Genomic DNA, 25,414 nt, shown 5'->3' with positions numbered 1-25,414 from the left:
GAACGCATGCCCAGCACTGTCTATCCTTTAGGCCTGCTATATCTTCCTTCATAGTATCTAACACCCTCTGACTATATATGCTTTACCTGTTTACTTATTAGTATCTGTTCTCACTCCAAAAATGTAAGCTCCATGAAGGAAAAGACTTTGTCTATGTTTTCCTATGTTCATTGTAGAATCCTAGCACCATTTCTAACAGCACCTACCACTGAATATGTGCTTAGTCCAATATTTGTGGAAGGAATAAAAAAAGGGTGCAGAATTCAAGGAGTAGAGATGCTCCTTTGGTTGACACAGGAGGAAAGGGTGGGTCCAGATGCAGCTGGTTTTGTAGCCCTGGTGATAGAAAGGTGAGGTTCCAGTTTGGCTTCTCATTTCAATATGAAATAACTTCTATGAGAAGTAACGAGAAATCTCATGATCAGGATGAGGTATAGGTTTGGAGTTTGGAAATTTTTGTAAAGAGTTGAGAATGTGGCTAGTCAAATTACTGTGTTGATCGCTGAGGTTGATCATAATGGATTTATAGACTTAACCCTCTGCCCCAATGGTTGATTTTCTCCTACTGTGCGGAAGTACCCTGGGTATAGTCATGGATATTATAAGCAGTTGGGATAACCTGGAGTTAAGGTTTTAGTACATAAGTGTGACAGAAGAATAAAGGAGCAAGGGAGTTTGGCTGATCTGGATAATTGAGCTATTAAATGGGGCTTTTCCTTTTGACTCAGAAGTTGACAAATGGCCATAAAGATAAAAGAAAACCATTAAGTACCACACACATTCTAAAGAGAGCCATAAAGCACATTCCACTGGAACTTCCAAGAATTGGTAGAACTGGCTCTGCCATCCAAACTGACTCCATCACACCAAAGCAGCCTATATTTTCAAGAGAAAGAATCAAGAAGAATCCTTGGAAGCAGGTGATCATTGGTGTAGGGCAGAGAGTTGTGGTTTTTACTTTCTATTATAGATAGAGTGCTTCACAGGGAGATCAGCTCGGTCACCTCTAGGTGACCACCTAGAGGGGTGGGATAGGGAGGGTGGGAGGGAGACAAAAGAGCGAGGAGATATGGGGATATATGTATATGTATATGTATAGCTGATTCACTTTGTTATAAAGCAGAAACTAACACACCATTGTAAAGCAATTATACTCCAATAAAGATGTTAAAAAAAAAAAAAAGAGTGCTTCAAACCTTCACCCAGTGAGCCACATGAGAGAAGTTCTAAGGAAAACCATTTACAGAGATTGAGCATTGTCTTCAAGAAGAGCATATTATTCCATGGATGGGTATGTATTACACAGTAGACTTGCTGACCTAACTTACATGCCTACGTGCTTGAATGGGGAAAAATGAGTGGGAGGCAGCAAGGCAAAGAGAGGTCGCATTTGTGGGAGCAGACTTGCATTTTTCATTTGGCTTGACAAGGATGCTTCAGTCTCCTGTGGTCAAATGGGCACTTAGAGAGTCACCAGACTTGGGCCATCTTACTGGAATCCCTCCTAACAGGACTTTAGGTTCGGGGAGAGGACCTGAGTAGCAAGTAGCTGTGAGGTATTCCATGGGGACAAAAGCTGACTGGGGGTTGGGAGAGGTCATTCTGGACATAACTGGGTAGTGGACAGGGCCCCTGAAGGCTCCTCTGAAGAACATACACAGGTACCCAACAAGAGGAGCAGTACTTGGGTACACAACATGCTGTGAGCATTGACATTCAGGAGAGGATTCTAGTAGCCCACATTAAGTAGAGAAAACCTCAACCTCCTTTTTCTCTAGTCCTCATCCCCTAGCTGAATTCTGAAGAAGCTGGAGTGAAAGAGCTGACATACCATCTCTACAGCCCAAGTCCTAAATTTTGACTTTAAGGTAGAAAGGAAAGGGAATACTAAATTAGATTTGAGATTAACATTTTCAAGTGGATTAAATTGCACTGGACTGGACTGGAGTATTCACACTTGAAATAATGTAAAAGCAATGGGCTCTGTCTGAGGTATGCAAAGGGACAGAAAAAGATTATCCAACACAGCATAACTGAAGGCAGTGCCTAAAGAAAAATAAAACTAGCTTTGTACTCCTTGGAGTTCAGGTGGTTCATTAAACTGGGTATGTTACCAAGACATGAAATCCAAGGTGGATAAGGAAAGGAGTGAAGATGAGGAGGAGGTGATGGATAGGAAGATCATAGAAGCTTCATCACATTGAGTGTCATGATGAAGCTGAAGAGCTGCAGTGGGGGTACTTGAGTAGGTGAGCTGGAAACCCAAGAAGATTGGTCTGTCTAAATCAGTGATTACGGGACTTCCCTGGTGGCGCAGTGGTTAGGAGTCCACCTGCCAATGCAGTGGACACGGTTCGAGCCCTGGTCTGGGAAGATCCCACATGCCTCAGAGCAACTAAGCCCGTGCGCCACAACTACTGAGCCTGCGCTCTAGAACCCGCGAGCCACAACTACTGAGCCCATGTGCCACAACTACTGAAGCCCATGTGCCTAGAGCCCATGCCCCGCAGTAAGAGAAGCCACTGCAATGAGAGCCTTCGCACCGCAACGAAGAGTAGCCCCCGCTCGCCACAACTAGAGAAAGCCTGCGTGCAGCAATGAGGACCCAACGTGGCCAAATATAAATTAATTATTAATTAATTAACTAATTAAAAAACAAAAAAAGTAGTTGTAGTTTGATACAAGTCCAAGAACTTCAAGAGACTGAGTAGCTGAGATTAAGTAAAAGAGAATGATTTTGAAGAGAAGAAGATAACTGAGATAATTATGTATTTGTCATCCAACAAGGATGCTTAAGACACCCAGAAGATATTGGGGTGGATAAAAGCACTGATGGCCCTGTACAAGCCCCTACTGAATGGGGTGGAGTGACCATGAAGTACATAGATGACAGTTATGGGGAGCTGGGTATGAGCCTCAAATGATGAAGGTGTTTTACAGAAGGAAGGATTGTTGGTCTGGAAACAGTGCTGAGGAGTCAGGAGGACACATCCCCACCCACAAACTCTGGGAGGTATCTACCATCTCTGCGATGTCTTCAGGGTCAAGCCAGGAGGTGCTGGGATTGCTCACTGAAGAGGCTAAGGTTTTGGGGGAGTTTGTTGAGAATGGAATGGGAATTCCAGATGTTCCATTGGAAAGGCTGATGGTAAAGGAGGAATAGGGAGTTGGCAGAGATTTGTAGAGAAATCTGTAAACCTCTTGAAGAATGTTGAGCAGAAGACATGACAGGGTCAGGTTTGCATTTTAGATAAATCACACCGGCATGTGTGAAAGACTTCTTTGAGGGCTCCAAGGCTATAGGGAAAAGGACCACTTGAGAGACTGTGATTTGTGGCTAGAAACTGCCTCGAACTTGTTAGATGCTCAGTATCTCCTTCTCAAACACTAGTTTGTGCCCCAAACAACTTCTTTTGTTTGGACTGGATGTGACCATAAATGTAACAGAACCAAAGTCCTTTATCTTGTAGCAACGTATAAGGTTTTTGTGTCAAAATGTAGGAAAAATGAGGGTAAATTTCTTGCATTTCTCCTCTTTACTAACTTGAGCTCTTCTGTTTCTTGTTTGTTTGTTTGTTTGTTTTTGCGGTACGCGGGCCTCTCACTGCTGTGGCCTCTCTCGTTGTGGAGCACAGGCTCCGGACACACAGGCCCAGCGGCCATGGCTCACGGGCCCAGCCGCTCCACGGCATGTGGGATCTTCCCGGACCGGGGCACGAACCCGTGTCCCCTGCATCGGCAGGCGGACTCCCAACCACTGCGCCACCAAGGAAGCCCTTGAGCTCTTCTTAATAGTCATAATCCAGAGAAGGGGAGGAGGAATCACCTGTATGACATTATCTAGGCATTACTTTGGGTCTGCACAGCGACTCCCCGTTTCATTTAAAAGGAAATTGAATAAATGGTTGATTTGTATAAACTGTCAATGAATCAAACACACACACACACACACACACACACAAAGAGACTGTGATTATACTCCTGATAAGAAATCCCAAGGGTCTAAAATCGAGTAGTAACAACAGGGTGATTAAGATATGTATGTAGGAGCTCAATCAGCTAGACTTGATGAATTGGATGTGAGAAGTGAAAGAACAAAGAGTTTACAATGACTCTCAAATTTCTAGCCTCAGGAACTGGTGGTTGGTGGGGACAATGGAGGAAAAGCAGATTTATGAGGAGATATGTTCAGATTTGGACACTATGTCAAAGATTAAAGTCTTGAGTTGATGCCCAGTATTCATTTCCCCTCATATCGTTATAGGTAGCTGATTTTAGTTTGGTACATGGCCACCCAAAATAGTGACAGCATTTCACACCGATAGCTGCATGTAGCCACGTAACAAAGTTCTGGCAATTGGCATGTAATATAAGTTTGGTGCTGTAATCTGTGTTTGCAACTTCCAGGAAGCATCCTTAAAAGGAGGGGTGAGTTTTTCTTCACTCCTTCCTCTTTCCTGCAGGGGACTATGGACATAATAACTAGAGGGCTACTAACCGTCTTGGTCTAGAAGTGTAACTTGGCCACAGAAGCCACAAAAAGCAGAGCAGAAAAACAGAAGGGGCCTGGGCTTTGACTTCGTAAACATGAAAAATAAATTTCTGCTCGTTTAAACCACTGTTAGTTGAAATTACAGAAATTACAGATGAATGCTATGAATTCGGCAATCTGCTTGAAACCTCTTGATCACAATACATTTATTATCTAGTCCTTTTGATCGTGGTCTCCAGGAAGCATTTAACTCAAGATGTTTTGCTCTGTGGAAAATGTTCTTTCAGTACTTCTCTCTTCAACTGATGTCAGTTCTTTCAAACAAACGTTTACATTGTTTTCTTTGATATTTAAAATGATGTTATTGCATTCATAAAAATAAAAAAAAAGAAGGTATCACTAAATGTAAACATTTCCATTAAGGATTATCCTTTTTGCAGTTAAACATGCTATTGGGTAAAAAGTATGGTATAGGAAAGTGACTGAATGCATACGAAATCTTGTGGCTTGTTAAAGGTTGTTTGGTTGTTTGGGGTCTCCTAGGATACTTAGTTGTTTTTCCACCAACCCACACTTCCTCTACATTCCTAATAAAGCCTTTGGAATCTGCTGAGCTTTTTAAGGCTCTCTCACGACTCTCCTTCTATGACTTCACCACATCATTAAAAATCTAAAGTTATTTAGCATAATTTAATAGTATTAGCAAGATTTGTAACTGTATCCAAGGAAATGAACTTGTTTGTTTTAACAACCGCCTGGACAGTCCAAAAGGCCATTAAAGAAAAAACATACCATGTCAAATTTTCAGTAGTTTTATTGAAAAATGCCTCTTTTGTTTCAGAAATAAATAATATAAGGCAGTGAAATTCACAATCTGCAGTTAAAATATAAAAGCAGCAATTCTATGTTCATAGTCTTGCAAACATTTTCCAACTGCTTTTGATAACTAAGAAACATTATGTTCTGGGGAAAAAAAAGTTCATACTAAATGTACAACACAAACATGCAATTCCATCTCTGCAGAATAATCTGCAATTTGGTATAAATGTTAGCGTGTCTAAAACAAGGAGGTTTAAGGCAATATGGAACTGTATCCAGTTGATACAATAATTTCAGCTACATGGCTTAAGGTTTGTGGTTGTTAAAGGAGATGTATGAGAGCATACTATGCCCTAATGTATAACAGAAGATAGAAGCGGAAGATAAATAGTTGCAACAGAGTTGACTTTTCCCTCTTTTTTGGTTTTAGGAGGGGAACTGCTTGGATCGGGATGTCATTGAACTGCAAATAAGCGTTGGAAAAGATAAACTGCCCTCTCGAAATACACAGTCGTTCTGGGGTCCAGGACTTAACTGCTTAACCTAAGAGTTTCACTGAGGCTTCCCGCTGTGCTACCTAAAGGCACAAGGCGCGTTCTCTCCCTGCAGCTTTTGGGAACAAAGTATTTTGCAAGCACTTCAAGGGCAAAGGCAAAGACTTCTACAGACTGCGTGCCGCGAGCTAGGCTTCCTGCAGGAACAAGGTTCTCTGCAGCCAGAAAGGGTACTCTCGGATGAAGCAACGCCGGAGGAAACGTGACAGATAACACGTGCACTGCTCCGTCTGACCTGTAAATGAGAATCCCAACACCTCCCCCCAGCCTGGCCGAGCTGCGCGCGTGCGCGGTGTCAGGTTCACTGCCGGGGGCCGCGGAGCAGGGCGCGCCGCCAGCGCGCATGCGGAGGACGCTCCTCGGCGGGCTCGTCGGCGCCATAGTCCTCGTACTCGTCCGCCGTCCGCTCGGGCTCCACCGGCACGATGAAGGGCTCGCGCTCAGGCAGGTAGGCCCCGCCCTCGGGCACGTAGGGCTCTGTCCGATTCAACATTACAGTTATGGCATGATTTGGAAGGCACACACACACACACACACACAGCAAAAGCTAAATCATCACCCGAGGGGATGGCACTCCAGTCTTAATCTCATAACTATAAACAGATAAATTACAATGCTCTGATTGCTTCCATTTGCAGAGAGAATTTGGTGATCAATAATGAAATGGCACTTGTTTTTAACCTTCAAAGATCCAGCAGTAAGTACAATCATTGCACAAATACCTGGGAAGGGTCAGAGACTGGGCCAAGGAGAACTGTCAACCAACCTAGGTAGGGTATTTGCAAATCCCCAAGTAACTGTTCATGACTTCACACTCCTCAATTCAAAGAACCATTTGGAAAGATGAGGAGGTGAGGGGAAGTTACATCGGCTCCTAGAAACTGAGCTCTGGAGGTGAAAATCAACTATCACCAGGTAACATACAGTACATGACATTTTCTGTGGCTGTCTCTCCCACGGCCTGAGTTACAGCTGGTGGCTGAGGACCACCAGGGACTACAGCGAAACAGGAAGAGAAGTGACTCTAAAACTTTGGTTTGAAAATTGCGATTACAAAATCCAAATGAAAGTACATGTACAAAAGGTAATCATAGTAAGACACATGCCCTGAATCAGACACATCGCTAACAAGCGAGAGATGAGGAGATTCTACTTGGTGTTATTCCGGCAGAGAGCAAGCAGCAGGCAGAAGCTGATTGTACAGGACTGTTAAGTGATTTTAGTGGACAGGATCACATACAAATCATTTACAAGCCATAATTAGTTTATTATTTACATAAGATATTTCTCTTTAACCAGGTTAATTGTTTTTCTCAAAATGGCATCATCTCTGCGGTTAGTAGTTTTATTATGCGCCTCTTTCAAAGCTGAGGCTCCTCATGAGCTGTGTGTTTGAACTTTTTTTTTTAAATAATATTTTTCTACATTATTACTGAAATGCATCAGGCTTATAAACTAACACCACTGCTTTTGTCTCATTCAAGTTAGTATAAAGAGTCTCCACCCTCCATTATGACCCAGTTCATTAACCATATCTGTGGTGAGATTTCCATACAGACGCATTTCCTAATAAGCACGTGCGCAAACATCTCAGAAACAGGATTTTCATGTATTCAAACTGTAAGCAGCACTGGCGACTTAGAAAATTTGTTAGCCGGAACCTGAAACAGGTCAAAGATGATAGTTTTTAAAAGTTGAATTACTATGCAAAAAAAACATCTATACACATTCATCTAAGTATGTAATGGTTAAAGTATATATGTATATATCCATATATTTCAAGTTATTCACACATACCAGAAGGCAGAGGTAATTTAAATTTCTTTTATAAAGAGTGAAATTGTAATTTTGCGAATGGGTTGCTTGAGAAATTTACGATTCGTGATTACTTTTGGTCATACGTAAGTATGCACATAAATATATAGATATATAGATATTTAGATATTCAACTACTCATGCACTACTTGCTAGTAGCCAACCATATCAAACAGCAGTATCATTTTTAAAACTTGCAAGATGCTTGAGGGTGTGCTGATGAAAAGGTCACCACTGACCGCTGCCCACAGCATTAATATATTTATTTTCAGATCAGCATATCGCCTTTATCCCCACAGTCCCCAAAATCAGGCTTAAGAGACTTCTGCCTCCTGTAATTTTCAAGTACTAGAATTTCATGACTGACTCTAAAAACATTAAGTCCCAGAGTTTATAAATATTAATTCCATGGACAATGTGAAATAGTGAAATATTTTCAGTTGTCTGCACCATGTTATCAAATAGTCTGCCTACACATTAGAGTCTCAAAACAATTTTTTAGATATATTCTTGTATTCAACAAATCCCTCTTCCCAGCCTTTAGGGTTAAAAAAAAAAAAACAGTCAATTGGTAGCATTCTTTGAACTCCCAAGAGAAATAAAGAGAGGTTTATGATGTGATTTGGTAAGTGCAGAAGTATAGAAAGGAGGAGAAAATAATTAAATGAAATTTATGTGAAATAAATTTGTGAAATAATGTTATAATGTGAAATAATGTTATAAAATTAACAGTAATTCTTTTGAGAGAGAATAACAAAGCATACAACTGAAAGAGTTGGTATCTTCAAGAAATCCTCAAATCAACTTTCCTTCAATCCTAGGGACCTTCATTTCCATTAAGGTTTTTTAATTCAGGTGAATTTGGGCCCCTATAATGGCAACAACATACCTGGATAGCCTTGTCCATTGTATGGGATGCTGGCACACTGGGAAGAGTCACAGTATCCAGGAGGACCTGGGGGGCCTCGGATACCTGAGTTTCCAGGACGACCAGGGGGACCTGGAGGACCTCTTGAACCTGTGGACCCTGGTGGACCTGTTCTGGATTCTCCCTGTGGACCTATTATGGGTTTAAAAGAAATATTTCCCCTCTTGTCAAACACATCTCCTGAGGCAGTCAACAATACTTTGGCACCTCCACTACTTCAAGACTAGACAATTCACTAGTGTATGGTAAGAAAATATTTCCTTAAGAAATCACCAGTATGACCCAGTGTAGAACTTTCTTACCAGTGATTCAAGAATTAATGCCAAAAATCCAACTATGTTAATGATTTTATTCAAAGAAAACTGACTTAGCAAGAATTGAGCCAAACTAAAGATATCAGTGAGTTCTCTGGTTTGCTCCCACTGTCTTAGAGATAAGACTCGCTGCAGGAAATGGCTGTGGTAGCCAAGGCAGACAGTCGGGTTGCCTGCTCCACGCCTCCAGACTATGTGAAGCAGTGTTATTTCTGGATCAAGTGACACTTACTCATGGTTAACATAAATGTAAAGATTTAACCTCCAGGACTGACCATGGTTGCAAGGGTCTCACGGACCTTTTAACGAAGAAAAAAATTCATTTTCAATCCAGTAAACAAAATGCACAGAACAACTATTATTTCCTTCCAAAACATCAGTAAAGAAACTGTGAATGAAATCTTGCAACGTGTCAGGATTTCTGATGAGAGTATATTTCCTCAGTCTACTAGCGACATCTTAAAGAATACCAGAAGGAACAGGAAATGACACCATCCTTAAAGGCTATGAGGCCAAACAAAACAAATAGGAATCCCATAAAAAGAAACCAGCAACCCTCTGTGTCACTAAAACTCAAACCCTCATATATTAAAGTTAGAGTAAATGCTTAAATAGAACTCACTGAAACATTTTTGAACAAGAGAACATAAAAATGAGGAGGTTATACAAGTGGGACTTCTTGCTAAAATATATTCCGTGACGGCCAGTATGCCTGAAGCTAACAGGATGAGTTTGTGCATCTCGTGGGGTCGTATGCTCTCTCAGTAATGGTATTTTCACTTATTTGATGTACTAGCAAACCTACCTGAGGGGCCAGGCAGCCCTCGAGGTCCTGGAGATCCAATACCCCTTTCGCCTTTCTCTCCCGGCAAACCTAAGCAAGCACAAAATGGGAAAACACAGAGGGAAAATTATCCGGAAATATGTAGTCTTCATCGGAACTGATAGTACTTGATTCAAGTAATTCATTTCCCTTAGTGAAAGCAGAACCCAATTTTTCACAGAAGTCCACGCTTTAAGCCAAATCCTTCTAGACATTTGTGTAATTCCAGATTCATGGCCAAGAAACAAATCTGGCTACAAGTCAGGGGGAAAATTACTTGAAGAAAACAAACACATCTAATATATTATTTTAGAAACAGTAATTAAGAACAGAAATCTTGAATAAATAGTTACAACTCACTGAAGACGTCTTAAAGGTATCTTATCTTTAGTAGCCCTATCAGTACCACATCTAAATAATCAGAATTACAGACATATCTAAGTTTTCCACAGAATGTTAGCCATCACTTTGACAAAAGTGAGTACCCAGCATCCTGAAACATCTGGAATCAGATAATCCTGTTTTTCTTCTTTTCCTTCAGTTACACTTATCTACCATGAAATTAAAGCCAAAGAAACACATAAGACCCATCTCCAGGCCCTGAATAAAGGAACCAGAAGAATTTAGATCTAAAATCTTAGGGCTGCTTGCATTCAGTTGCTGCCCAGCTCTTGCCAGTCAAAACAATTAATAAGATTTTATGCCTGATTCAGTTTGCCAGGATACAGTTTTTCCCATTAACAACAACAGCAATCAGAAAATAGCATTGTCTTTACTGAGCTCTCATGACAAAATTTTCCTGTTTTCTAAGACAGGGATCTCTACAGCCTGCCGCTGCCTAAAAAGAAAGACAGGTTCATGGATGCATGGCTCTTCTGGGGCTGTCCAAACAAGACCAGTGTAGTTTGCTAAGTCCAGTCTTCTACATGCTTTTCAACCGGACCCAGCTCCTACACTTGTAGATTCCTTCCTTTATCCCTGTGCAGCAGTCAGGAATGCCTACCTCGTTCACCTGGGGGTCCCTGCATCCCTGGTGTGCCCGGGAAGCCTGGCCGCCCCCCAGGTCCTGGTTCTCCTCTGGCTCCCGCACTGCCAGGGGGCCCTGGAGGACCCGGCGGGCCTGGTTGGTTGCGATTAGAGTGGTAGTCGTTTGGAATCTGATTCAGCATCTGATTGAATCTGCTCATCTGACCTAAAAAAATAAATAAGACTTATTAGTAAGAAACCCACTAAGGGAGGGATGAGAGGATGAAATGGTTTTCTCTTAGTGTCTGGCGAAATCCATCTCTGTCCTGCACCCTCCAGCAAACATTCTAATTGGAAACCTAAAACTGAAATAAAACACTCCAGTCATCCTGGACAAAATGATCCCTGATAAACAACCGTCTCCACAAAATACTGACCAGTAAGCCATCAGCATTACTATAAACATAAAGGAGTTGTGAAAGTTTAACAGGGCTCTGATATAAAGCCCCGAGGTTTACCCAATGATGCCACTCGAAAGAGAACCTTTTTTAAATTAATAAATTATAGCATATTCGCGTGTGTGCCTATGGCAGTGATTATGAGGCTTTAGTGTAAACTGGAATCACCTGTGGGATACATTGAAAGCTGCAAATTTCTGGGCCTCATCCCCAAAGACAGCGAGTCACCAGGTTTAGGGTGTGGCCCAAGAGTATCATTTCTCACACGCAGCATAGGTGAGTCTAACGCAGGTGATCCTCAGGACCACACTGGGAGACACCTGGACTAAGATTTCCAAAAAGGGGGGCCCTGATTTGGAGGCCACACTCAGTTTGCAGGCACTGAGCCTTATCGCTTAATAGGTCTCATGGAATAAGGAGAAAGAGTCTGTGGAAAATAACGAGGCAAGAAAAAGTTCCCCATCAACAGGGACTTTGTAGGATCAAATTAATCTCAGTGGTCCTCCTTCCTTAGAGTCCAGAAAAACTCAAAAGTCATAACTTAAAAGAGCCAATGTTTGCTGCTTCAGTGTACAATGAGTGAAGATCACTAAAAATCCTAATACTGAAACTGAAAGGCCCTTTTAAAATACAATTTTGTATCAGACTGACTGTAAGGATAACAAGCTATTATTTTACCTTGGTTTATTATTTTACCTTGGTTTATTGTTTTACCTTAATGATAGTCATTAAAATATCATTGGCTTTATCTAACAGGATACAGGACTGACACTGTACAAAAATAAGAGTTCATGAAAATGGAATAGAAACATATATCTTTGAAAGTTTATGACACAAACTGCATTTTCCTGCAATTAACTAAAAACAACACACACACTCATACATTAAAAGGAAAAGAAATTTTACCACTTATCAGTTGTTCACAGACTTGTCTTGCAACTGCTCGCATCATGTTCTGGGAAGCAATGTCTCCCTAGTTAATTAAATCAATAAGTAGGATCAGCATATTATTTCCATAGTTTCAGAGTTCAATGTTTAACACACGGTATAAATTTGTAAGTCAAATTTTAAGAAATACATACTCTATCACCTTTCTCTCCTTTCAATCCCGATGGGCCCTGAAATATAGGAATTTCAGATATTAGAAACTGACAGACATGGTCTAAAATGACTCATGAATGGACAGGATGAGGTCTGCTTTCTAACAAATTAGCAAAATGACGCATCACATTTACATCCATGTTACTCGCATTTTGCTTGTCTGTCAAAAGGAATCTAATCTGTCTCCCTGTCTCTCTCTCTCCCTCTCTCAGAAGCACGTGTCCTCCAATATAGTGCTGAGATGTGAATTTTATGATCACCAATTTAGAAGTTATGTACTGTGCGTACATTTTATGGTGCCATTCACAATATAGGTCTGGAACTGAAACACATGTAAAATTGCCCTTGCTACCATTCTACTTTCCTTTACATCACCATGGCTGGGGAGCTCAGGTGGTTATTTTAGGTTGTGCATGAGGTTAATCTTGGTTCAGTTAGAACCCATAAGAACCTGTTCTAGTAAGAGCTTTCTGTCAATTCCCTAACTAAATATATATCTGTAACTTCTTCCAGTGATTTTTTGTGCACTGGGCCTGAAAGGAACCACGTGCCTCCCTTATTAAGGGGCTCGATCCAAATGGTGGTTCCCACATCCAAACACAACCACAGAACATTCGTCCCTGTTCTGTCAGCCCTCTCACTGGCCATGAGAGGATCTTGGAAAAAGTCTTCCTTCTAGTGCAAGAAGTTTTTGTCTTTCAATATATCTGCAGGCTGCCAGCTGAAAGGAACGCCCAAACCATTGACAAATCTGATGATCAGATAACATCCCAAACCAAACTGCCCCTTACGGTCTCCAAGACTCTTGCCTGAACGGCTCCAATATCCTCCTAACTGCTCCTCCTGCATCCCATTTGGCCCCTTTTGAGTCTGTTCTCCACAGAGAAGCCAGACTGATATTTTTAAAAAGAAAATTGGCCCACGTCACTCTTTGGCTCCAAGGGCTTCCCATCACACTAAGAATAAGATAAGAGATCCTCACCGTGGGCTGGGTGGTCCGCATGCTCACTGCGCCCAGCCAGCTGGCCTCATCTCTCATCCCTCTCCCCTCACTCCCTTTCCTTCCGGTGCCTGGGCCTCTCTGCTCTTCCTTCCACGTGCCACCTTCATCCTCCCTCGGCCTTTGTTCATGCTGTCCCCACTGCCTGGAATGCTGTTCCCACCGCCTGCTCCCTTGCTTCATTCCACCTCCTCAGACAGACTCCCTGACTGCTGGATCTGAAATAGCCCCCTTCCGCCACCACAATTACCCCCTAACCCCTTACTCTGTGTTTCTTTGCTTTGTTATCACTCATCATCACCAGAAACCATATTGTTTATTTACATTTTGGGGTCTATATCCTCCACTAGAATCTCCATGAGGGCAAGGACTTTGACTTGTGTACGTTTATATCCCCAGACCTTAGAACACCGACAAGCACATTTAGGCACCAAACAAATGGGTGTTGAGTAAATGAATAAAAATATTCCATCAGCAGCTCCTGGAAACAGCCACTACACAACATCAGGTGTTACACGTTAGCAAGAAGACACCACTGGTTCCAAGAGCTAATGACATAAGCTAACAGTGACTTGGCTAAGGTCTCTCCTAAGACCTTTATACTCCCATCTGCTAGTTTTGGTTTTAGAAACTAAAGGTAAGAGAGAAGAGAGAAGAAAAGGAGAGGTAATTTGCTACCTTAGAAGGATGAGAAAGATAAAGGCGGAAAGGGGGTAGATAAGGTCCAAATAAATGGTACCAAATTATAGTCATAAGAAAAACTGGAGTTTGACTGCCCTTTGCTAAAAGTACTGGACTCTTAAGGAAACATTATTTCGTTTGGAGCCTTTTGTAAATTTCAGGAAATTATTTGTTACATTTACTGCTACTTTGTTCCCATGTGTTATTTTTTCGTTTACTCCCTAGATTGTTCTAGGATATATGATTTAGAACTCATCTTTATTGTCAGTATCTAGAGCTCTCATTTCAAGTAAAGGAAGTAGAAGTTTCTTTCAGGTTTCTAACTTCGGCCATCAATTACATCAGTGATGTTCTTACGTTAGACTCTCTTTCAGTCATAGTAAAATGAAATAGAATTCTGAAAGGGTTAACAAGTTCCATGTACTTTTTAGTGCTCTTGTGAAGTTTCTGTCATGATTCATTGAGGAAAAGAAAGTAATAAAGTCATATGCTAGAGTACACACAGAGTAAGAAGTACACCAGGAGTCCTTTCATCTTTATGCTGCTTGCTTAATTTTATGTAAACATAGAAGGCAGGCCATATCACATAAAGATTCTAAGTTAGTTTGACATTAAAAAAAATTTTAAGCTTGGGCTTATATAACTTTGGACAATACTTCAGAAGAGAGAAGTTCTGTTCAGAGAACATCCCTGATAGATGTGTCATTACTAGTAATTGGACTTGTTGATCTTTGAGATACATTTTTATATTTCAGAATTCTATTCAGACAAAAAAAAAACTGCTTAAACTAAATTCATTCCTCATACATACAAAGAAGGAAGAGCTTGTAACGAAGAATATGGAGCCCAACAGTCATTACAGATACTTCTGGATATTTTAGAAGGTATGAATTCAGTTTTGGAGAGACTGATTTGAAAATAGAAGATATGCCTTATACCATCTCAGCTATTATTTTAATCAAAACATCTGATGAAAAGAAAATTAAACTGCATGTAAATTGGATCAGGGCAGTATACAAAAGTATAATGGTGGGTGAGATAAATCCTTTTAATTCTGGGACTAATGCTCTAGCAACCTCAGCGCAAGAGCAAAGAGCCGGCAGTGTGGCTACAAGATAGTGACAAAGGGTTAACTTCTGCAGAGCAGCCACGGAGGCGCCACGCACCGTCATGTATTTTTCTATCTTAAGCTGCATACCGCTCCTAAATAAAAAGGATGATTTTGCTGACCCAGCTCTGAGTGTTTATTCAGTGCCGAAATATGTGTCTTGGCTGATAATCCCATTCTCCTTTTAAAGAAACCCTATGACCACAGTTTTCATCCCAGAGTGTTATAACTTAGAAAATTTTTAGGACTAGTACCAAGTGAAATCCATGGATTTAGCAGAGCTTCAGCAAATGCTTCACACACATTACAGCAGAGATAACGTAAATATGCCACAGCCTTGCAGTCTCCTCATTCATGGCCACAGTGGAATGACTAGGCATGCAAGCTGTCCACTTACTGGTCTGCCGTGGTCTCCGGGTTTTCCTGGTTTCCCACTCGGTCCTGTGACTCCTGGAGAGCCTGGGCTTCCCTACAACACAGGGAAGCTTACCGTCAAAGAAGAATGTCATCTAAAGTAAACTAACAGAGCATGGCTGGTTTTAAAAGCTTTTAGCACATAATCACATACTAAGGAAGAGCAAAATCAAATTTTAAGGTAACATGGAGGAAAAACATCTTGAAAATTCCCATTCAGTCTTTATGGACTATATTTAATCAGCTTCACTATTCACAGACTGTGATCCTAGTAAATTGGCTGCTAAGTGAATTTGCAGAAAGCAATTCCTATTAGTTTGTTTCTATTACCAAACCAGAAAACTCATCAAAAGACAGGAGTGAACTCTGGCTGGGGAAAATATTGAGAAGGTAACTGGGCACCACATGGTGGAGTTTCCCCTTATCTCTTGGGAGTTGTATCTCAGCCTAGAAACTCACTTTTTCTTTGGTGCATTCAAATAAAGGGTGCCTCCTCTTCTATCGTATCAGCACCCTCTATCCCATCAAAACCATAAGAATTTCTCCCCGTTCCTTCTAGCACAGCTTTAAGACATTTTAGCAACATTTTTAGTAAAATATTTATAATATCGCTAGTCAATACATTATGTCTAAAGCTAAAATATCCTTAAAATAGAATCATCAGATTTTTGTAAAACAATCCTTTATTCATCAATTATGTAAATTTTAATCTCTGGAGTAAATACTTTAAATCAAAGTTTATTATACATTTTCAACTCTACTTGAGAACATATATATTAAACATAAATAATAAAATTATTTTAACATATGCTCTCCTGTCTTCATATACAGCCAGAAGCCATGAAGAGCATCCATCACCTCAAACAATGTAACTGTGATCTCACCTGGATGCAGGTATACAGATGCTTCTTTCAAAATCATTGGCTTCAGTATTTTCCCCAAAGATCTTAATTAGAAAACCTACTCGGGTAAAACTTACTTCCTCTGAATGACTTAAAGCTGTTCAGTAATTAACATCCTTAAAATTCAAATATCATAGGCTACAGACTCTTAAAATTCTAGAACAGGAAGTAACCAGTAAGATCATAAAACCTACCACTTAATGTGGGCATGGAAGGAACTGGTTGGTTAGGGATATTTTTGTTGTTGTTGTTTTTCAACTATAACTTGATTAAACAGAAAGACTCTCTATTTTAACACCTCTGTTTTCTCTAGCCCATTTTGATTTAGGAGAATAAAAACAAGTAGCTCCCTCGACTGTGTGCCCCCCAGCACAGATGGAACATGCCTCAAAGGTCAGGTTACCAGGCTCTTCCCTAGCAAGTGGGGCTAGGGGTTTAGGCTGGGGAGATAAGAGTGTCACCTATTCCATTCTTACCGGTGGCCCAGGGGGGCCCCTAGGTCCCATTGCTCCATCTTTTCCAGTAAAGCCCTATTGTAAAAACGAAATTAATTATAGATTAGTGAAATAATGACCAAGTAAAATGGAAAGACACTAGATAGGTTGATAAGAGTGACAGGTGAGGGATTTAACCCAACTGCAGGTAACCTTTCAATATAAAGACAAATATGCCAAAAAATGTTTTCCATTTAAGTTATGCTTTTTATTGAATAATTCATTTCTATACTCAGTCACTTATATAGTTATAAATAAAATCATTTTAAGAATCAATCCAGTCTTCTCCGAAGAAAGCAGATTCCTTTTATGAAGATACTCACTTTTACTTTTATAAGAGTGTAAAGAAGTCTAAAGGAAGACTAGCCCTTTCTACCAAAAAGTCAATGTCGACTAACTGGCCCAGGAAGGATCAAAGTAAGATGAAGGGGGGTGTTGCATCACAGAAGATGCAGGAGGGGCCAACCACCTGGTTAGAAAACTCCCTTCCTTGTTTCCTAAGCAACACCAGACAGCCAGGGCAGGGCCACTGATGCTTCACTCCTCAGGGATTTCTCTCCTCTCCTCCAAGAAAGAGGCAAAACTACCTTAACTCCTCCACTCAAAAGAAAGGAAATCCTCAATCCTCACTCAATTTTTTTATCGGTCCGTCTCTCCTCATCTCACAGAAAGGCCAGACCCAGTCAGGGTTGCACTGGGAGAAGAGATCTGTACAGAAGCACCGGGCATCTCTGCGCAGCTTGCATGGTGCCAAGTGACCTCTGCCTGGAATGAGTCACTCGCTGCCCAGTTAGCATTCATCCCAAGTACAGACCTCTGAAATCCAGCCAAGGATTTCTGAGTCAGGTCGTTTTTTCTGTTGCTGCATTCCTCTGTCAAAGGAGATTTTTGTCTCCTTTGAGAATAAGTGTTAATTTTATGCATATACTTGGATTCTAGCACAAATCAAGAATATTTGGATCAATACCTCCATTAAGTATCCACACTCCCATTGATTTTACAAAAGAGGAAGTTTAAATTATTTCTTTAAAATTGTGTTAGAAATATTCCACCCCCTGCAAAAAAAAATTTTTTTTCAGAAACTTATAAACATTTCAGACTGTTTTCTGGAATATCTAGGTCTGCTTAACAAAAAACAGACTACAAGTTCATTTCATGTAACATCAACACTGCTTCTGAGAGCCACTTAAGAAGCAGAAATGCTCGGAGGATTGCTTGGACAGTTCAAATGACATTTCTACCATCTAAATTTCCTCCAGCTGCTGTAGAAGATACATTTTTTTTCCACTTTTTTTAGGTAAGTATCATATCTCTGAATAATCCTCCTTCAGTCATCCTAAGAACTTCCTGATCAACCATTTTCCCTTTTTTTTTTCTAGCTTTATTGGGGTATAATTGACAAATAAAAGTTGTATGTAATTATGGCGTACATGTGGTGTTTTGATATATGTATATGTCGTGAAATGATTACCACAATCAAGATAATTAACACATGTATCACCTCACATAGTTCTCATTTTCTTATGTAGGAGAGTATTTAAGATGTACTCTATTAGCAAATTTCAAATACACAATATGGTATTAACTATAGTCATCACACTGTACATTAGATCTCCAGAACTTATCTTGCATAACTGAAACTTTGTATCCTTTTTAAAAAATTTTTTATTGGGGTGTAGTTGCTTTACAATGTTGTGTTAGTTTCTACCGTACAGCAAAATGTATCTGCTATACACATACATATATCCCCTCGTTTTTGGATTTCCTTCCCATTTAGGTCACTGCAGAGTACTGAGTAGAGTTCCCTGTGCTATACAGTAGGTTCTCATTAGTTTTCTATTTTATACATAGTATCAATAGTGTATATATGTCTGATCTCCATGAAACTTTGTATCCTTTGTCTAATATCTCTCCATCTCTCCCTCTTCCCCTGCCCCTGGCAACCACCACTGTACTCTGTTTCCATGAGCTCAACTTTTTAAGGATTCCATACATTAAGTGAGATCATGCAGTATTTATCTTTCTGTGCTTGGCTTATTTCAGCTGGCATGTCCTCCAAGTTCATTGCAAATGACAGGATTTCCCTCTTCTTTAAGACAGAGTAATATTCCATTATATACATATATATATATATCTCACATTTTTTAATCCATTCATCCATGGATGGACACTTTGGTGTAACCAACCATCTTCTTTTAGAAGAAATACATATCTAAGTTGGGGTGAAGCGGATTTTATTCTGATGGCCTCAGAAGGGCTACCACTGAGCCATCTGTAGCACTTTGTACTGTAATTTTTTTTTATTCTCCATTTTCAAAACTGTAGCAGTTATTGCTGCTTCCCTCCATGGGAGGGTGGCTGAGAGGACCTATGGCTGCTTTCACAGATACACTGCATGTCATGCCTGCACCTGTGGCTCTCTTGCTACCTTCTGACAGTCCCCAGAGCTGTGCCTCATTTGAAAATCATCTGTGCTGAAGGCAACCCATGCCTGCTGTTCCTACCACCTCCACCTTGGTAACACGTCTTCCTCACCATGGTCCTTGGGCTTGCTCTCCTGAGCTGTCTTCTCTTCTCTTCTACCACAGGGTTCAACTTCCTTTCTTTCTTTTATTTTTCAGCGGAGATGGCTGCACCCAAAGTCTAACTTTCCAAAACTGTTTATGTTCCCTCAGCTGTGCCTTCTACTCTCAGCACTAGCAGTAGGAAACTAAGTGGTAGGTCAGTGTACAAGACTGTGATGGAAAAAGACAAATGATTTCCTGAACACTTTCCTCAGCCTCAACACGAGAGTCCTGGGTGGCCTCACCAGGACTGGATTCACAGGTTAGAGCTAGAAGAACGCAGTCCTTTCCACTCTCTCACTTTTCAGGGACACAGCGATGGCAGCAGTGGCTGCCTGGCTGCCAGTTCAGGAGGAACGTGTTGATGGGATGGCACTGGCCACCCAGCGAGTCTGCACAAAGCCTGCACTGCATGAGTGTGATGGGTCCAACAGAGCTTCAGTAGCAGCGGCAGCAAGAGAGGCGGCCCATCATTTTTTTTTTATTGGACTATCGTTGATTTACAACATTGTGTTTAATTTCTGCTGTATAGCACAGTGACTCAGTTATACATATACACACACACACACACACACACACACATATATATATTCTTTTTCATATTCTTTCCCATTATGGTTTATCACAGGATATTGAACTATATTCAATATGCATCATTACTTCCTGATTGCGGTATTTTTGGTTTTGTTGACTTAACTGAATAGACTGACTTGTCACCTTTGCAATCTCACTATTGTCCTTTATTGTAAAATAAGAATTCCAAAAAACTAAAGTGCCAGTCTCAAAAGAGTCAGAAGAATAAGTATATATAAGTACCACTGGGTCCCAGACTCCCAGAGAATACAGTTTTCTCTTTGACCTCACTCTCTCATAAACTCAAGAGTAGGCATTGGAGCAAATAACTTTCACTGGCAAATCATCCAAATTTGGTATTATCTGGGCACATCACATCTTTGCTCCATCTGACTGACCCAACTCTCCTGCCCCATGATGTCTTGGGGGTGTTAAGGGTAACAAATCAATGCCTTTAGTGACAGCTATTATAGCCCTGGCCCTCTGAGACCCTGCTGTTAGTCCTATGTTTTAACTTGATTAGTCAGAATCCAGACAACTCTCAGACTGTTGTCTGAACCAGAGGATGCTGAAAAGTCATCAGTGCCTTGGTTCTGAGCAACTCTAAAATATTTTATTAAAGCATTCGTCGTCTCCTATGAAAGCAAATTTTCTATAACATTGGATTAGAGCACAGAAGCCATGTTCACTGTGCTTCTCATTTACTTGTCCTAGAAAAAATTGGGTCTCCTGCACTGATTTCATCATAAGTCAAGAGCAAAACTGAAATCTGCCACAAATGAGCAAAATCCCTACTAAATTCCAGTCGGCTTTCCATCACAGAGGCCTACAGGGGGTATCTGAGTTCTAAAGGTGTAAAAAAGATGTCCCTGACTGCAATAGAAAGTGCCACGGAAATCAAGACTATTATTCTTAGAGTTACGTAAAAGATGCCTCATAACAAAGATTTTAATTTTAGGATTCAAAGCAATTTGCTAGGATTCTTGAATCCCTTTCCAATGAACCAAAATTCCTTTTAGGGACTTCTTTTTCCAAATATGAGAAAATAAAAAATTTTTCCAAAATTAAAATTCTGACAACTCATTTGAAGTCTCACCATTTTGTTTCATAGAACTTGAGATTGACCTGGTATTGGTTGGTCCACTGATACTAGCTTTTCTGCCTCCCATGAGATGTGTGAACTCTGCATTTCCAGCCATACAAATTGAATTATGGGGGGTTCTTAATTAATAGGCAACAATGTGATATCATTTCCAACATCATTACAACCTGCCCAAGAAAACTTACTCTATCTCCTGGAGGGCCCATTGGTCCTGGTGGGCCAGGTAATCCTGGGGTTCCCTACACAAAAGGAAACAAACAAGTGAAACACTGTAATTAACTTCTTGTGTGAGAAAAGGAATTTGTGTTATTCTCTAAGACGTTTGGGGAAAAAAATGCAGGGGGCTCTGAAAGGAAACAGACACTCAGAAGCAAGCCCAGTGCCAGCCCAAGAGGAAGATGCTCGCTCAGGCATCAAGCCCAGACCTGACTGAACAGCACAGGCTTGAAGACTAAGACCAGGCAATGGAATGGAAAGGATGTACAGCACACGGCCAGGCTTCTGCCTTGCTGCTTAACCTTGGTTCACCTTTTGAGGCACTACAAGGGCAACTATGCAAATAACACTTGACCAGAAAAGAAAAGACAGCGTGAAGAACAACTCACCGTCCGGCCTGGAAGTCCCGGCTCTCCAGCATCACCCTTCATGCCCTGGCGACCCTGGAGCAAAAAGCAGCGGGAAAACAGGTCTCAGGTGTTTTACAGAAATTAAGTGAAAAGGAAAGACGTGAGTCATTCCTGAAATCTCTGTCACTTCATAAATCCAGTGAAGCATATTTGTAAAGGGAGGTGAATAAATCATTTTGGGGACCGATGTTCACTTTTTAAACTACAAATGCTGTTATAATTTCCACTTAGCACGTTATGGGATAATTTTATATAATCATGGGATAATATGTCTCTTTTGAAAGAACCGAATTTAACATAGGGATTTTCATAGAAATAAAAGTTGAAGGGAAAACTGTTTTTTATTTAATATATTTAATTTGGTGCTAATTTTAATAGATATTCAGTGAAACATTGTAACATAATTTTGGTCTTTATAACTACATGCTAGAAGACACCTGTTACACAGGCAAATCTGAATTAATTAAAGCTGATAAACTTCATTTAGTAGTAATAATAAGAAAAGGTAAAAGCCCCTAAATCTCCCTTTCGGACATAAGAAGCTAAAAGTAGATGCATTCAACCCTTCTGAGTGAAAAAGTCCTAGTCCTTCAAATGTTTCATTTCTAGTGATATCTGATACAGATTGTTTTTCCTCTAAATGCCAAAAAAGTGTATGTGTCTTCTATTATGGCATCTTTAAAAAGGAGTTTAGAACTAAACTTAAAACTATGAAATTATCTGTATTCTTATTCATTTACTGTATGTTTTAAAGTATAGAAAAAAGTAGTTAAATAAAATATGAGCCTTTGAAGATAAAACACCTCTTTATAAGTTCAGATTAGCATTTGGAACAAAAGGTAAACATTTTATTAAAAACTTTTTAGGGCTTCCCTGGTGGCTCAGTGATTGAGAGTCCGCCTGCCGATGCAGGGGACGCGGGTTCGTGCCCCGATGCGGAAAGATCCCACATGCCGCAGAGCAGCTGGGCCCGTGAGCCATGGCCGCTGAGCCTGCGCGTCCGGAGCCTGTGCTCCGCAACGGGAGAGGCCACAACAGTGAGAGGCCCACATACCACAAAAAAAAAAAAATGTTCCAGGTAAACTCAACGTTAATCCACCATCCTCATTTCATACAGAAAGCCTTTGTGCTTACTTGTTCTCCTGGAATAGAGAGGCCGTTGGGTCCCTGGGGGCCTGGAGGACCCTGGGGGCCAGGAGGACCTGTATCTCCACGAGGACCAGGGGGACCCTAAATACACAGGAGAGAAACAAGCACAGAGTCATGGAATGCCCTTCCAGTGCCTGTCTACATAACTCTAAGACACCAATCATATAATCTTTGCAAACATTTTACAAATCTATCCATCTATAAAAACACTTAATGCCATTCCTTTCTTCCCTTTGCTACTCATTAAAAGAACAACTGGAAGGTACAATAAATTCACAAGAGCACTTATATTTCCAAAATTCCTATTAAAAGTAGGTTTCTAAAAGAAGTAAAATACATTGAATATAATATATTCATATATTTATAGTCCTAGATTCATTCAGAGATCAAAGCTCAAAATTCACTGGATTTGATTTCTTTTAAGCTCGTCCTGATTTCTCTTAGACTTGGGCTTATTTCCGGGACTAACGTATGTATAAATCAAGCAAGGAAAGAGCAGATAGGTTCACTCTAAGCTGGAACTTCTTTGCAGTGTGTCTCGGTGAAAAAGGCACAAACTTGGAGTCAGACAGACCTGGGTCAGCACCCCAGCCTCACTTTCCTAACTGGGTTAGCTTATCATTAGTGATAGTGTGACAAAAACCACACATCATCTTCATAATATATTCCCCTAAGAAGCTTCAGTTGTCTTATGGACACCAGTATGGAACCGGTAGAAGGGGCTGGTGACCTGCCATGAACACACATGTGGCTGCTCAGCTATTTCTCTGAGACAGGTGAACCGTCCCCAGCAGGACTCTGCTCCCTGTGGGGTCTTCCAACTGATGGCCAGGTCACCCCCTCTGCTTCCCCATGTGACAGCAGAGCCCTTAGGTGCTTCTGCAGATTTCCCATGTGCGATTCCTACATCAGTAAGATGCCCGGTACATTCTTTATCTGGCTAACCTAATCCATCATTCTGACACCCAGAGATAAGGCAGAGATAATTATATTGCCTAAGGCACACTAAACTTGAACCAACTTGCTCAAGGTCACATACCCCGTTAGTGGAAATTTGAATAACCAGACTTTAACATACAGGTGAAAATAAAAATACACTCTAAAATATACTTACAATTGCCCCACTGATACCTCTTTCACCTCTGGGACCTTTAGAACCAGGTCCTCCCTAAAAAACATAGTAAGAGGACATTTTAGAGTGAACACAGGAAAGTAGGAAGAAGTTGATATATAAAAATTGCTTCAAGAAGCAGTGCATTCTCCAGACAATACAGTTATTTATAAAATATGGAAGTAAATACTTTATATCCTACAAATGTGTGGGGAAAGAGAAGTTCAAAACTTTGTACATTCTAAGGAACTCAGTTTTACATTCTGAACTTTTCTTAATTGTTAGCAAATTTTGAAGTTTATTTGAAAATTTGAGGTTTACTGGGAAAAAAACAAGCATTACTTAAATACTATAGTTAAGTATTTTTAAGGAGAAAAATCTGTTTTGGAATTATATGAATGCATTCTTCAGGGAAAATAATATGCAAAAAGAAGAATCTCTCAAAAGCTCAGAACATGTAGTTTAGTAAGAGGAATTCAGAGACCACTGAACAAAGACGAAATAAACATGATAGTGATATCCAACAATGTTATCATACAATTAGAGGGAAAAAAATCCCTACTTCTCAAGAACATCTGAGTCACATCCAGCATATAATTTTATGATTACAAATATAAATCAGGTAAATAGTCTTATGTTGAATCTTGCTTTGCTTTTTAATATCTTTATTTTATGTTTTGCTTTAGGAAAACCCACATCACAAAAATATGTTTACAAAATCATCAGGACCACTGGTAATTCCAGAGACATTTTGATTCCGTATATGAGGAGCTAGTTTGTAATTAACTTAAAATCAATTTACATTATTTGCCATGACCCATGTATAGTAAAATCTGGTGTTCTGAGGCTCTCTGAACTGTTCATATGTTAATTAACCATTTTCTTAAAAGAGTTCAATAGAGCTTAAAGGTATCACTTCCATTCTGAAAAACCAGCCCAAGTCAGATGTTAGATTGACTAAATCGGGGAGTCCACATTGATTAATGTACATATCAGTGTAGTCTTCAGTGTTTTGCATGGCATTTTCTTGGTCTCCCCTCCACCCGTGAATAGACCTGGTCAGTCTTCTCACTCAAGTTATTCCTAACACCAACACTTTCACCCAGACTTTATGATATCATCACATATGTAACTTAGCCTCTATGTTATTCTATGATATGTTTGCTAATAACACACACATATCCTAGGTTCTAAACAAGTTGCTGTTGGGCCAGCCTCTCAACCATGGCTCCATAACATATGTACGAGAAGTGTCAGGAAACAAAGGAATTTTCAAAATCAAGTGATTACAGAGAGAAACCCAAATTCATATCTTTAAGAGAAAAGCTCTTGAATGCTAGCCGATATCATTCATTCTTGTGTGGCTAGAGAAATGTGTTCAAATGCGTTCAAATTTTCTTCTTGATTTACTCCGCTTCAG

The 25,414-nt window shown here is 40.3% G+C and overlaps 1 protein-coding gene across 1 annotated transcript in view; it reads right to left on the bottom strand.

The window, feature by feature from the left end:
- Positions 1-6,151: 6,151 nt before the first annotated feature.
- Positions 6,152-25,414, bottom strand: part of COL12A1 (collagen type XII alpha 1 chain) — a 115,269-nt gene continuing 96,006 nt past the window's right edge. Inside the window, exons 55-66 of the mRNA XM_079716122.1 lie at positions 23,998-24,051; positions 22,869-22,964; positions 21,714-21,767; positions 21,294-21,347; positions 16,852-16,905; positions 15,457-15,528; positions 12,252-12,287; positions 12,076-12,142; positions 10,749-10,937; positions 9,728-9,796; positions 8,570-8,740; positions 6,152-6,342 (exon numbers count right to left, since the gene is read on the bottom strand). Of these exons, the coding sequence (XP_079572248.1) occupies positions 6,167-6,342; positions 8,570-8,740; positions 9,728-9,796; positions 10,749-10,937; positions 12,076-12,142; positions 12,252-12,287; positions 15,457-15,528; positions 16,852-16,905; positions 21,294-21,347; positions 21,714-21,767; positions 22,869-22,964; positions 23,998-24,051 (1,092 nt within the window). The 3' untranslated portion in view covers positions 6,152-6,166. The remainder of the gene's footprint in view (positions 6,343-8,569; positions 8,741-9,727; positions 9,797-10,748; positions 10,938-12,075; positions 12,143-12,251; positions 12,288-15,456; positions 15,529-16,851; positions 16,906-21,293; positions 21,348-21,713; positions 21,768-22,868; positions 22,965-23,997; positions 24,052-25,414) is intronic.

This window comes from Hyperoodon ampullatus (assembly GCF_949752795.1).
Source record: "Hyperoodon ampullatus genome assembly, chromosome: 12".
NCBI lineage: Eukaryota > Metazoa > Chordata > Mammalia > Artiodactyla > Ziphiidae > Hyperoodon > Hyperoodon ampullatus.
The sequence above is the reverse complement of the archived record's forward strand: the minus strand, read 5'-3'. Positions and strand labels throughout refer to the sequence as shown.